Genomic DNA, 14,045 nt, shown 5'->3' on the forward strand with positions numbered 1-14,045 from the left:
TCATGTTCGTCCCTACCCTCTCAAGATCCCGAGTATCCCACATCATGACACCACCGCTCTTCCAAACTCCGCAAGTTATCGGATTAAAGTGCTCAACGTTCCTCATAGGTTAAGCCATTCAATCCAGCGATCAATATTGCCACCCAGTCTCCTCGTTCAACACGTTAATTCCTCATTACCTTCCCACGGCACTTCCCCTTGCAATCATCGATGGTGCAACTCCTGCTCTATTACTCACTCGCATAATACTTTTCAAGGCACCAAACATTCTCTTCAAGTGAAGCAACTTTCCACTTGAAACTTGTGTTTAGTCGGTTTTCTTTGCGGCCCTAAATACTGTGTTCTATAAATCAGGAGTATACACGTAGACAGGGTGACTGCATTATAAAAAGAAATCTTCTATCAAACTGGAAGCATGACTCAAACCTTCTTGTTCCATCTCACTTCATCTCAGAATCTTGTGCTCCAGCCCAACATTTCATTATTGACCTCCTGCAATGCCCTAATGAAGCCACATGGAAACTGACGACGCAGCACGTATACTTCTCATTGGGCACGTTACAGCCCTCGGAATGATCACGGAGTTCAACAACTTTAGTCTTTGACCTTGCTTCTCCATACTGACCTAAGTTAGAAAACCCAAACATGCTTTTGTACCTACGAACAGACGCTGCTTATTCGTCTCGACCCCATCATATGTTGTACATAATCCATTACATTTCGGTCAGTACAGTGGCGCAGTGAGTAGCACTACAACCTCAGGGCGCGAAGGTCCCAGGATCGACACCGGCTCTGGGTCACTGTCCGTGTGGAGTTTCCACATTCTCCCCTTGTTTGTGTGGGTTTCGCCCCCACGGCCCAAAAATGTGCAAGGTAGGTGGATTGAACAGGCTAAATTTCCCATTAATTGCAAAAATGAATTGGGCACTCTAAATTTAAATGAATAAAAAACATCTAATTTCATCGTCTTCAGCTCTGAAGAACAATCGTATAGTCCAGAAATGTTACATTTGTTTCCCTCTCCAAAATTGCTTCCAGACATGCTTAGTTTTTCATACCTTTTCTATTGCAAACTACTCTGAACGACACGCGAAGAAATCTGTCCGCAATTCCTTCCGCAAATAACACAACTATTTACAGAATAATTCAGGTGCAGTGTGAATAATCTCCGAACAAACGGTCAGGCTGCATGTTAGCACAGTTGTTAGCACAGTTGATTCACAGCTGCAGGGTCACAGTTTGGCTCCCCGACTTGGTTCACTGTCGACGCAGAGTCTGCATATTCTCCCGTGCTTGCGTTGGTTTCCTCAGGATGCCCCTGTTTCCACCCATAATCCAAACATGTGCAGGTTAGATGGACTAGCCATGCTAAAATGTGCTTAGTGTCCAATAAAGATTGGGTTGTGTAACGGGGTTATGGGATAGCGTGGCGTAGTTTTAAGTTGGTTGCTCTTTCCAAGGACCGGTGCAGAGTCGGTGGGCCGAATTGCATCCTTCGGCACTGTGCATTCTATGATTCTATGAACGATTTCCCTTCGATTATATCTGAATATTTGCCATGAAGACCCAAAGTGTTCATTGCCTAATTACGTATTGTACCTGCAGAATCATGTTTTGTTACGTGTCTGTTCGTTCACTTTTATTGACCAATCATGGAATGCATGATGAGGTTGTGTTGCTCCTTTTCAAATCTGTGAAGACTCGACTTGCAAGTGGTTCTTCCCGTGCCAGTAAATATATATGATCTTACATTTCTAGTTACAACAATTAAAATATTCTTCCATCGTTCAACATTCCGGAAACCCTCTATTTCAATAATGCTCCGATTTATTAGTATGTGTTCTTCACATATTGGCCAAATTCACAGTTCTTGACATTTGCAGAGGGACGGACAGTAAAGTTTGACAAAATCCAGCAGCGGTAGGCTACAGCATCTTCGGACTTGCGTGATTTTGAATGTAATCGGCTGAAATCAGTGTGACTTCAAATCCACCTCTCCTCTGCTTCCTATTACCATTGACGCACTCGAAGTTCAAAAATCCACCGCAGTCGCCTTTGAATATATTTATTGATCAATGATCTCTGGCGATATTCCATGTAAACTCGCCTTTGGATATGTTTCAGGCACATACAATGCTGGATAATCTCAGTTGGTCTGACAGCATCTGCGGAGATATAACATCGCAAATGTTTCGCGTCAGTAAAACACTTGGTCAAACCGAGTAGGATCTAGAAATGCTGTCCGATTTATACGGTTGTTGAGAGCAGAGTGACAATGGAGCAGTGGGCCTTAATGAAGCGCCAGCTTACGTGGAGACTGACAAACTTTGCATGGATAAAGTTACGAAAGAAATGCAAATATTCGTCATAATGACTAAGAGGTGTGCTGACAGTGGCACTCAAGATAATGTTTACTGGAAATATCTTTATTGGCCCAGACGCTCCGTAGAGGAGACTTCCATAGTACATAGACCAGCTGGAACACAAATATTTCCCCAATGATATGCAGAATAAACAAGAGATCCGTATGTTAGAAATCGTAACCAAAACATCCAGATTGCCCCTAAATTAAAAACGTTTTAGAAAATTATTCGTGCAGTGATGTCACCTCATGACCTTATCCGTTTCAAGAGGATGGGATATTATTCTTCGAAACTCCAATGTGCTTAGTTCCACCCTGTGGAATGTGTACCCTCTAATAGCCGCCAGTCGAGTGATTGGATTTCTTCTTCAAGTGATGGAGAGCTTTGAATGTTCCGTTGATCCCGAGTGCAAGGTCGTCGGGTGTCTTAAGATCCTGGCAAGGTCAATAATGACGGTTAAAAATAGAGTGGAGGAAGCAGAAAAAACGCAATGCAAAACCAGTCATCAACTGCAATCAAGTGGAAGATACTCGCAGGGTCACAATGGCTGCGATGGAGGACAAAGCGTACAGTTCTGAGACCGTGAGTCGTCGAGGTTCCTTTGCTGCTGGTGTTGGACCTAGGTAAAAGGCCGTCTGTTTGCTCATGTGCAACAGCATACCCACGCTAAAAGAGATCCCGTTGCAGGAGCCGACCTAGAGAAAAAAAGATCACCGCACACAAGCACTCTCAACTGTGATGTGAGAGATGACTGTGAGATTTGGAAAGCTCCTGACCATGTAGGCGATGTAGTTCGTTTCAATCTCTCCACCCCCCCCCCCCTTACAATTACAGCTAAAGAGCATTTTCGGAGCTTTCTTCACGAATGTGCAGCCCACAAGGATGCACTCAGCTCAGCCTACATGGGCACTACGGAAGGACAGTGGTTAGTACTGTTACTTCACAGCGCCACAGTCCTAGGTTCGATTCCCGGCTTGGAAATAGCGCGCCCCGTGTCTGCGTGGGTTTATTCCGGATGCTCCAGCTTCCTCCCACAAGTTCCCAAAGACGTGCTGTTAAGTAATTCTGGCATTATGAATTCACCCTCTGTGTGCCCGAATAGGCGCCGGAATGTGGCAACTAGGGTCTTTTCACGGGAACATATTTGCAGCGTTCATGTAAGCCTGTTTGTGACAACAAAGATTATTATTACATTGAGGAAAATGCTGTGGAAGGTGACGCAAAAATAGTTTGTGCCGCCCCCAGGCTGACTGGAACATCACATTCTGCAGGTTCATCTAACTGAGATCAGAAATTCAAAGTTAAACTGAAGGAATGACAACATTCTAGAGTAAAAAGATCGAAAGAGCACTGCCGAAACATTTGACAAGAATATGGTCGACGATGCGGCCTGATGGTCGGGCTCGTCAGACGAGCAAGAACCCACAGAACCTATGAACAGAAACACGGGGCTTCTGAAGTTGACAGTCGTACCGCTGGACAGTGGTCGCCGAACAAGAAAAGTCAAGTAAATAGTTTCCGAATAGTTTATAATACAATTGCGGAATTCGATGCGTAAGGAGAGAAACAATAAAAACAATGCACTGTTTGTCATCTAATTGGGGACCTCTACCCCGCAGTAATGCTTCATCAATATGTGCACTTTATCTTCCTTGAACTGAACACCACCATTAAACGTCCGCACTAAGCAAGTGGTATACTTATGTTCGAACTGATTTGCTGCTCATGCTGCAGAGCAGCCATCACAGTCTGAAAATGATTCCGATTTCTATTATACCTGTCAACGTTTCGCACATTGCACTCTATCTGAATGTTTGTCAATCATTTAAACGGTCTGAAATTTTTTGCAAATTGTTTGTCTTTAATATTAATCCTGTTTACTTTGTTATGTTTGTATCGTAACTAATTTAGAATCCATAAGTTCGGTTCCTTCGTCAAAGCCCATTGGCATAGGTTGTCACTGCTCGTGGCATCAGCAACCATCTCTCTGCCGAGACCCTTAAGTTATAACTAGTCCATGCAAAAATAATTCATTCATCCCGCCCGTTTATTCGACGTCAGATGCATATTGCTCTATACACGCAGATCTATCAGTCCTTATAACGTGGCATCTGATTTTTCTGATCGAACAAACGAGGTTTGTCCTGATCCAATTAGATTTAGATGCCTGTTACGTATACCAAGGTAGAGGGAAGAATGGAAATTCCAGGCAGATTTTCCCACACATGAAAACCATAAGACATAAGGGGCAGCAGGGTAGCATGGTGGTTAGCATAAATGCTTCACAGCTCCAGGGTCCCAGGTTCGATTCCCGGCTGGGTCACTGTCTGTGTGGAGTCTGCACGTCCTCCCCGTGTGTGCGTGGGTTTCCTCCGGGTGCTCCGGTTTCCTCCCACAATCCAAAGATGTGCGGGTTAGGTGGATTGGCCATGCTAAATTGCCCGTAGTGTCCTAATAAAAGTAAGGTTAAGGGGGGGGGGGGTTGTTGGGTTACGGGTATAGGGTGGATACGTGAGTTTGAGTAGGGTGATCATGGCTCGGCACAACATTGAGGGCCGAAGGGCCTGTTCTGTGCTGTACTGTTCTATGTTCTATGCGAGAAATACACAATGTACATACAGAGACATGGGCATCAGGTGAAGCATAGAGATTTTAGTTTTGTAAAGCAGAGAAGATGCGTGAAGAGATAAGCTCAGTCCATAAGAGTGGTATTTATACGTCTGGAAACAAAGGAAATTAAAGTTGTTTCGAATCTGTTACTACGTGTTCTGGAGCTGTGAAACCATTGTGCTATCCACAATGCTACCGTGCTGCCCTTTTCTTAGATATTTCTGCAGGTTTCTAAAATCTGCCCACGCCTCTAAACTATCACGCATCTTATGATTAATGCCAGCTTTTCCTTTCAACTTGTTGATGAACATAAACGCCTCATTCAGCAACGCATCATCGATTTTGACAGACTTTGTCAGTTTATGGTTCTTTGATGAGATCTCTGAAATGTCTCCAATTTCATTAAAATATTTACAGTACCCAATTCAGTTTTTAAAATTCAGGAGCAATTTAGCGTGGCCAACTCACCTACCCTACACATCTTTCGATTGTGGGGGCGAATCCCACGCAAACATGGGGACAATGTGCAAACTCCACGGACATATAGTCGCGATCGAAACCGAGACCTCGGCGCTGTGAGGCAGCAGGGCTAACCCACTGCACCACCATGCTTCACTGAAATGTCTCCATAACAGCCTTCCACAGATTCTTCAGGGTCCTGAATGGTTTCTTCTCTCAAAATTCGCTTGAGGAAATCTGGACACGCATTTCTCTAATTTCCGAAATTTAAATTGTGGTCACTAATCTCAGAACCACATTCCTCACCCCTCCGGAATATCAAATGGCTTTGAAAACTTAGACCTTAACATTAGCCGATACTTTTATGAAATAATCAACAGACTCCAATAGATGTCATTATCTGTATTGTGGATATCAATCCGTTTACAAATGAATCTCGAGTGCATTCAACTGTGGAGTGTTTAAGTCAAAAATACCGTTATTTTTGGAAACTCTTGCCTTTGTTGCGTTGCTCGTTTCCGTGCGAACTCCATACCCGCAATTGTTCAACTATCACTATCCATATTGCTCCTCTCTAAATAGACGTTTCATTTATCTTTGTTTCATTGCATCTTACGTCACGTGTCCTTCGCCCCACTTACATATTGTAAAACCGTGCCAGCCATCTGAATTTAGCTACCCGCCAGATATCTATCCAAAGCATCGAAGTGAATGTCTTACAAATGGTAAACCTCGCAAATTTGCAGCACTAAAGCCGCCTTACAAAGAATCAAAAAACATTTTCCCTCTATTCGTTGATTCTTGCATTACTCTCTCATCTTATTTGACTTACTCCAATGCGCTCGAGGTCAGATTTTCCTGGAGAAGATGTTATAGTGCTGATTCGTCTTTTTAAAGGCCCCCCCCCACCAAAACGTTGTGGCGTATTACGGAGCTTATCATGTACCCATAAAAACGAATCAACTCCAATGCCATGGGCTCAGATCTTCTGCATATTTCAATACGCGCTATTATTGGCCCCCATTGTACAGTGTTATACATCATTACATAATTTAAGAAATGTCAAACGTGATTCACAAAACATGTGCTCTCACTGATTGCATTACAAATTTCGAATTGACTGTTGCGATTTCTTCATATAATTAATTCCACCATTTTCCAAATGCCAGATGTGACACCTTCAGTTAACTGCAGTTACCGATGTTGTGTCAACCAACATTGGATGAATCCACTTTACAATATTGCAAAATGCTGCAACATATCCAGAATTTAGGGACGTTTGGATGAATAGAAACAATGCATTCCCCATCTCTACAACCATGTCGGTTAAGATCCCAGATGCAGAACATCAGTCCCACAGCACATTTCATTTTCCAACACAATTTCACTCGTGATTAATACCGTTTTCAAATCGTATTTCCGTTCAGACTTCAGATTTCAAACGATGATTTTGTATTGTTTTCGTTGCCTTCCACTCTAAATACAAAAATAGGATGAAAAATTATAGGCAGGAAAAGTATCCTTAATTTACGTTCAAGGCAGCACGGTGGCACAGTGGTTTGCATTGCTGCCTAGGGCGCTGAGGACCCGGGTTCGAATCCCGGCCATGGGTCACTGTCCGTGAGGAGTTTGTAAATTCTACCCGTGTCTGCGTGGGTTTCACCCCCACAACCCGAAGATGTGTAGGATAGGTGGATTGGCCACGCTTAATTGGAAAAAATAATTGGGTACTCTAAATTTAAAAACAAAATTACGTTCAAAAATTGCTTCTTGTGCCAAAATGGGTTACCGATTAAATGCTTTTATTTTGATCATGTCTTGATCACTGCAGTGTGAAGTACCAGTCACTCTGAGATGTAATTCTGCACCCGCTGCTATTCCTTTTTTGCCACTGGGATTCGATTAACACAATACCCTTGCACCTGTATCACTTCTGTTCAAATTGCTCGCTTTGGTATCAAACGAGTTGTGAATGAGTTTCACAATCAGGCGCGTACTGTGCAAACTTTCGGAAACATCCATACCTTTATTTGGGATGAAAGCATATTGGTGCATCAGATGACGATGTTGTTACCAGGAGAAACACGAAATGTGAAATATTACGGCTGAGACACTTGGCCTCCTGCAAACTGTAGCCGAATACTCTGACCTTTTCGACTCACGTTTCCCCCAAGCAGTGCCCGTGAGTTTCCTCGCGGCTTGGAATGACATCAGCGAGGTATTCCATTGCCAAATGGCGGGACTCGCCACCAAGAAATAAGCACCAGGGGGCTGGGTAACCACAGAAATGTGCTCGATTTGCCGATTTCTACACCCCCCACCTCCCAAGGTTCTTGTTTTCCGGCGCCCCGCTGTTCGCTGGAGATGGGATTATCTGTTCCACCCTCTGCCATTGAAGCCATCTCACACCGATGCAAAATCCAAACTGCCGGAGAATGTATTTCGCACTGACAATGGATTTTCTGTCAATCCACCCTGCATGTATACAGTCTTCCAACGTTTCTGTCAGATTGGTACCCTAATGAGGAAATGTGGTCATTTTTTTCGGAAATAAAACCCTATAATTTAGGTGTGTACCTCAGATCGAGTTAACTCGGTCGAACATACGAGTTTCATAACAGGAAGAACATATTTAGTTCAGTACATTACTTGGACTCGTTTCGAAATTTGGATGCCGCCACCAAATAAAAAACCGATATCATGTGACCTTACTTTCTCTCAACGTGACTGCATTGTCATGTAATTATTCTGTAATACCTCTCTGCTAAAATTGTAACGTTATACGTCTAATACTCTGTCTTGAATCTTCGTTAGGATCTTGGTTCCTAATTGCTACCAACAAGCGAATGTTTTGAAGTTCCAAGAAGTTGACAGCAATGTTTCTTAGCATAACTAAACTTAGACCACATTAAGTAATATTGTACTTATTGCGACATCATAAATTTCATATTCTGCATTTGAGCAGAAATTGGCATGAGCTTTTCTGTCTTTTTTTTTGTCTTTCTTTCCATTGCCACCGTTGGCAAATTCGTGGCCGGTGTTCTTGAAATTCGCTCTCCGCTGGGATTCTGCAATCCGCTTAAAGTGATTGGTGTTTTGGCTTTGACAACGGAATCTCTGTTTTAATTGCAGAGTGGAGCCAACGGGCGAGGTCGAGACCGGCGCTTGTCATTTGGATTTCCTATTGATGCCTCCCCTCAACATGGGAAAACCCGCCGCCTCGGTGCTTGACGCTGGGAAAAGTGAATCACAACGACTCGAGAATTCCCCCAGATTAACCTCGACGCCACTGCACCGCTCCACTCCTCCTGCCGAATTCTCCTCCAAATGTGAAACACATATTGCGGTCAGTACCGGTTGTATATTTTTTAAAGAAATAAATGTTTCTTTCAATATGGTAAATTAATTGCAATAGCTCACGGTATGGATTCTCTGTTCCCGCAGCTGTGTTTCTTTGCCCACTGTTTGCTGGCGACGCAATTCTATATTCCGGCTGCTTGTAAATGGGATTTCCCATTTAAGCAATCACAAGCGCCGGAGAATCCGAAGGTGTTGGCGTTCCGGCGGGAAAAAAGTGAGTCCCAACGACTGTCTTTGTTGCAGCAAAATGCATCCTGTGCATTGAACAATTGACCGTTCACGCGGAGAAATCAAGGAGTATAAAAATAATTTGTATTGCTTGAAAACAATGCAGTGACAAATACTAACGTTACAGAAATGAAAAAACTGGTGCAAGCTTTAAGGAATGCAGGTAAGAACGAAGTAAGTTTGTCAATAAGCATATTGTTGTCTATTGTACATTTTGATCACAACATAGTCAATACAATAGCGAATTTGAAGGAATGGTAAAGCTAATGTGCTCGTCATTCAAAGGTAAAGGGGAATGGATGAGGGAATAAAGACTCCACGGTCATCACGGCAGCTGTGGGCTGCAAACTTCATTACTTCGTCATTTGGGAACAAAACGTTAAACTCAGTAACGGCGGCGACGAAATTTCAGAGAGTCAACGAAAATCTACCCTGAGCCACTTACCTTTGGAACGTTAATCAACCTCACCGCGTCGGACGTATAAATCTCCAGAGGTACACATCTTCTGGTTACGTCTCAACTATCTGTGGCATGATATCAAAGAACATTCAGCGGGTTAAAACCTCTCAGAAAATAATATCTCTTAACTACCTACTCGGGTGCCAGTATCTTAATTGGCAGAGCAGTGTATGGGTAACGAAAATTTACAAAATTGCAGGCCTAATCACCGAATCGTGACTTGCATCCAATGTCGAAGGCACGGTTATGAGTTCCTCCCTCGGTCCTGTCAAACCGGTAACACGTTGTTAAGAATGGATATACACTCTGAGACCAAATATTGAAGGCGGGCTTAGCACAGGGCTAAATCGCTGGCTTTGAAAGCAGACGAAGACAGGCCAGCAGCACGGTTCAATTCCCGTCCCAACCTCCCCGAACAGGCGGCGGAATCTGGCAACTAGGGGCTTTTCACAGTAACTTCATTTGAAGCCTACTTGTGACAATAAGCGATTTTCATTTCATTTCATTTTTATGATACCAGTTGGTTTCTGTTCAAAAATGGGCAAGTAATATCTTGCTAATTACGAAATGCAAGTCCTTCCGACTGATTAATCAGTACTCCTTCATTTCGAGTCATATATGCAAGAGTGTTTGGGCCCATTTACGCCGAACATTACAAATTGCTTGTGGGTGTCAATGGCATTTGTAAAATCAGGCTCTGGAGACCAAACTTCCGGGTCCCGAAGTACACAGCTCCAAAGCTGGTCCAGTAATGACAGACACATCAACAGGGAAAGGGGGGGGGGGGGGGGGTGAATGGATACCCTAACTCTGAGAAGTTTGTAAGTCGTAGATGAATCTACGTATCACGACATGATAGCCATGGAAATAGTGCTCACCGAACTGTCATTTTGAAGATGGTTTTATGCCATTGCTGCCATGAGTTACGTCTGATGGCTCTGAAATTGCACTAAATGCAACCTATATAGATCATATTTAGCAACCGAACACACTGGATCCACGAGGTACTGTGGGTGATCACCGTCAGAAGAACGGTATTATGTCACAATGTGGAAACGCACAGCCCTTCCACATCACTCACTCCGCCATTTCTATAAAGTCGGCGGTTCGATCAGGTCAAAAGAGATGGAAGGAAATAATGCCTGTTGCAGGACCAGATATAAGGTAGAACAAATGAATTGTCAATCTATTGGGAAACTCACGCAGTCACGGTGAGAATGTGCAGACTCCGCACAGACAGTGACCCAGCGGGGAATTGAACCTGGGACCCTGCAGCTGTGAAGCCACAGTGCTAGCTACTGGTGTTTTCGTGCTGAAAAACTGAGGATACAGAGGGAAAGCACCCGACATATCCTGGCATGCCAAAAATGGTTTATTAATGCAGTGTCTGTTTTTGGCTGGACAATCATTCTACTGCTCGTGCTAATATACTCTCCTTTGAATGACGGGTTTTCAGTTTCCCCAATATTCTTTGGTGTGGCGACATTTCTTTATCAGTAGCGAAGCGACACTCATTTTACTTACTCTTATTCAAAATCGGAGGAATGTGGGTGATCTTCCACTTACTCGAGTTAAACGTGGCACCATGAGATATGTTTGAGGTTGTTGGAATTGAATTGTTAGCGTATTTGAACGAGTTTCTCAGATAGTCGATTCGCCCAAATGTCTTCAGATCCTGTAGTAAGAACTTAATCACCAACTTCTCATTGATTCCAGAAGGTCTTGAATGATTGAACATTTCTCAGTAAAATAAAACGTCGCATTTTGAATGTGTTCTCACAGAGCATGCATTCAGAACTGAATTGAAACGTAGCAGCGTAATGCGTGCCAAAGTAACGTGATTTTAATTGTGTGAAAGGCTAACAAATGATCATCTACTTCAACAAAGAAACTACCCGTTTCTTCTTCGCCTTTCACATAATTAAAATCACGTTTTGTTCCCCCACATTAATGTATTCTAGGATACTGCATTGATGAGAACGTTAACTCTGTCGTCCATGCAAACATTCCGGTTGAAAGAACCAGTTAGATTATACTGTTTTTGTCTCAAATAATACGACTCTTCACTCCATGACGTCTGTTCAATATACACAATGCACAATGCTACAATCTGTTGGGGTACTGCCCACTTTTCCGGGTGAGTGACATTCCAACAACACTCAAGAAATTGGAAATAATTTACGAACATGTGGCCAGTTTAATCGGATGGCTTGTATTTAATTAAATATTCTACTCCTTCGATCATCGATCCAGAGTGGTATCAGTATATGTCAAATACAGAAGGCATTAACGGAGCTCAGCATCTACCACCCAGAAGTGCAAAGCCGGCAAATGCATCGCCTGCATCAAGCCTTCCACCGGGCACACAATGCTGACTGGAATTATATCGTAATTTATTCAATTTAACTGATTCAGACATTTGTTTCTCCTTTTCTAACAGCCGAGAAAGAAGGAAGTATTTCATGGCTCCGGTTCAACAACAGCGGTACATGCAAATTGTCGGTGAAGCACAAAGGTTGGACTTGCTCGCCACACGCTTCACAAACATCAAAGCACAGTATTGTCCAATCACTCGTTTATCTGTTTATGTCCATGTCAGATACGACTCTCACCAATTTCTACAGATGCACCATAGAAAACATTCTCTCTGGTTGGTATGTAGTCTGTTCTTCCCAAGACCGCAGGAAATTACAAAAGGTCATGAATGTAGCTCAGTCCATCATGAAAACGAGCCTCCCATCCATTGACTCTATCTATAATACCCCATGCCTCGGAAAGGCAGCCAGCATAATTAAGGACAACAGGCACCCCGGACATACTCACTTCCACCTTCGTCCGTCTGGAAACATAGACCAAAGTTTGAGGTCACGTACAAACCGACTCAAGAACAGCTTCTTTCCTGCTGCCATCATACTTTTGAATGGACATACCTCATATTAAGTCGATCTTTTCTCTCTACCATGTTATAACTGTAACTTTATATTCTGCAGTGTCTCCTTCAATCCCTATGTACGGTGTGCATTGTTTGTCCGGCAAGGAATAAACAATACTTTTCAATATATACTAATTCATGTGACAATAATAAATCAAATCAAATCAACATTGTTTAATGGCATGCTTTTAAAATATCAGCAAAGGGCCTGTCAATATGTAATTGTCACAGTTTGAGTTGGTAGAGAATATGGTAAGAAAGACGAATCGTGCAATTTAAGTATGAAGAAATTGTACTCACTTTTGCAGAAATATATTATCGTTTTCATTGCATTTAAAAAAAATCTCCCTCAACAGAGACGACGCTCACTGACAGGGAAGAAGGTGCATTCTTGAAAAAGTGTTCTTCTATGTGAAAACAGTTGTTTTCATAACGCCAACAAAAAAGGTTTTCGAAACACTCGGCAGATCTGATCGCATCCGTGAAGAGAGCAATAGCGTTCAATGTACACACAGTGGAACGTGATCTTTGCATCATATTCCAACCCAACTGGAACGGCAATGAATCATTACATTTTCTGATCTGAATGTCCTTTCCTTCCGTGGCGACTTAAATATAGGGAATCATTTTCACGACAGTATTTTTCCAATTGGATGCAACGATCTCGTGTCATTCCATTGTGTCTGTTAAAGATCTCAAAGGGTAGCTTGGCAGTTATTCAAAAGAACAGCTTAGCCAATGTGGAGTTAGAATGTTATGCGCTCCATACCAGTGAGCATGAAGTATATTTTGTTGTATTGTCATCTGCCATTCAAGTGACTGTGTGACTTCCGGTATGCACAAGGCACCCAATATATGCTTAATTCATTAATCGAGGAATAAGCTCTGGGGAGCTACTTGAGAGTTTTATTTAATGTGTAATGCGGTGAATAATTGAGCGTGCAGAACTATAAAAGATCCTGAATGTAGCCCAATCCATTAAAAAACCAGCCTCACAGACATTGACTCTTTCCACAATTCTCCCTGTCTCGGAAAGGCAGCCAGCATAATTAAGGACTCGACGCACCGCGGACACACTCTATTCAACCGTCTCCCGTCAGGAAAAATATATAAACATTTCAGGTTATGTTCCAACTAATTCCAGAACAGCTTATCTTTGCTGCCATCAGACGTTTGATTGGACCTACCGCGTATTCAGTTGATTTTTTTCTCTAAACCATAGGTATGAACGGCAACAATCAGTTTTGTAGTCTCTCCTTCCTTCCCTCCGTCCGGTGCGAGTTGCCTGCATAGCATGTAATACACAATCCTTCTCACTGTATACGAATACGTTTGACAATGACATATCAAACCAAATCAAAGCATCCCTTAAAGTTTCCTTGCCTGGCAAAGAATGATTGGTTCAGAAACAGATAATTTATATTTCATGTTTCCCGTGAAATTATCGTTGTTCTCTAATTGTCTGTCTGATAGGAAAGCACCAATTAATGTTAAAAAGTTTACTTCAAATCACTGATTGCGTTTTAATTCAGAACTGCAAAACATAAATGAAAGTCTGAGTGAACAAGTTGAGAACAAAGACAACTATGTCCAATTTCGTCTTTTGTTTTTCTTGTTCACATCTGTGAATATT

The 14,045-nt window shown here is 42.6% G+C and overlaps 1 protein-coding gene across 1 annotated transcript in view; it reads left to right on the forward strand.

Moving 5' to 3' along the window:
• Window positions 1–14,045, forward strand: part of LOC119976528 — a 291,544-nt gene that overhangs the window by 24,960 nt on the left and 252,539 nt on the right. The window contains exon 3 of the mRNA XM_038817080.1: window positions 9,148–9,183. Within this exon, the coding sequence (XP_038673008.1) occupies window positions 9,148–9,183 (36 nt within the window). The remainder of the gene's footprint in view (window positions 1–9,147; window positions 9,184–14,045) is intronic.

The sequence above is a fragment of the Scyliorhinus canicula genome, chromosome 13 (genome assembly GCF_902713615.1).
Source record: "Scyliorhinus canicula chromosome 13, sScyCan1.1, whole genome shotgun sequence".
Classification (NCBI taxonomy): domain Eukaryota; kingdom Metazoa; phylum Chordata; class Chondrichthyes; order Carcharhiniformes; family Scyliorhinidae; genus Scyliorhinus; species Scyliorhinus canicula.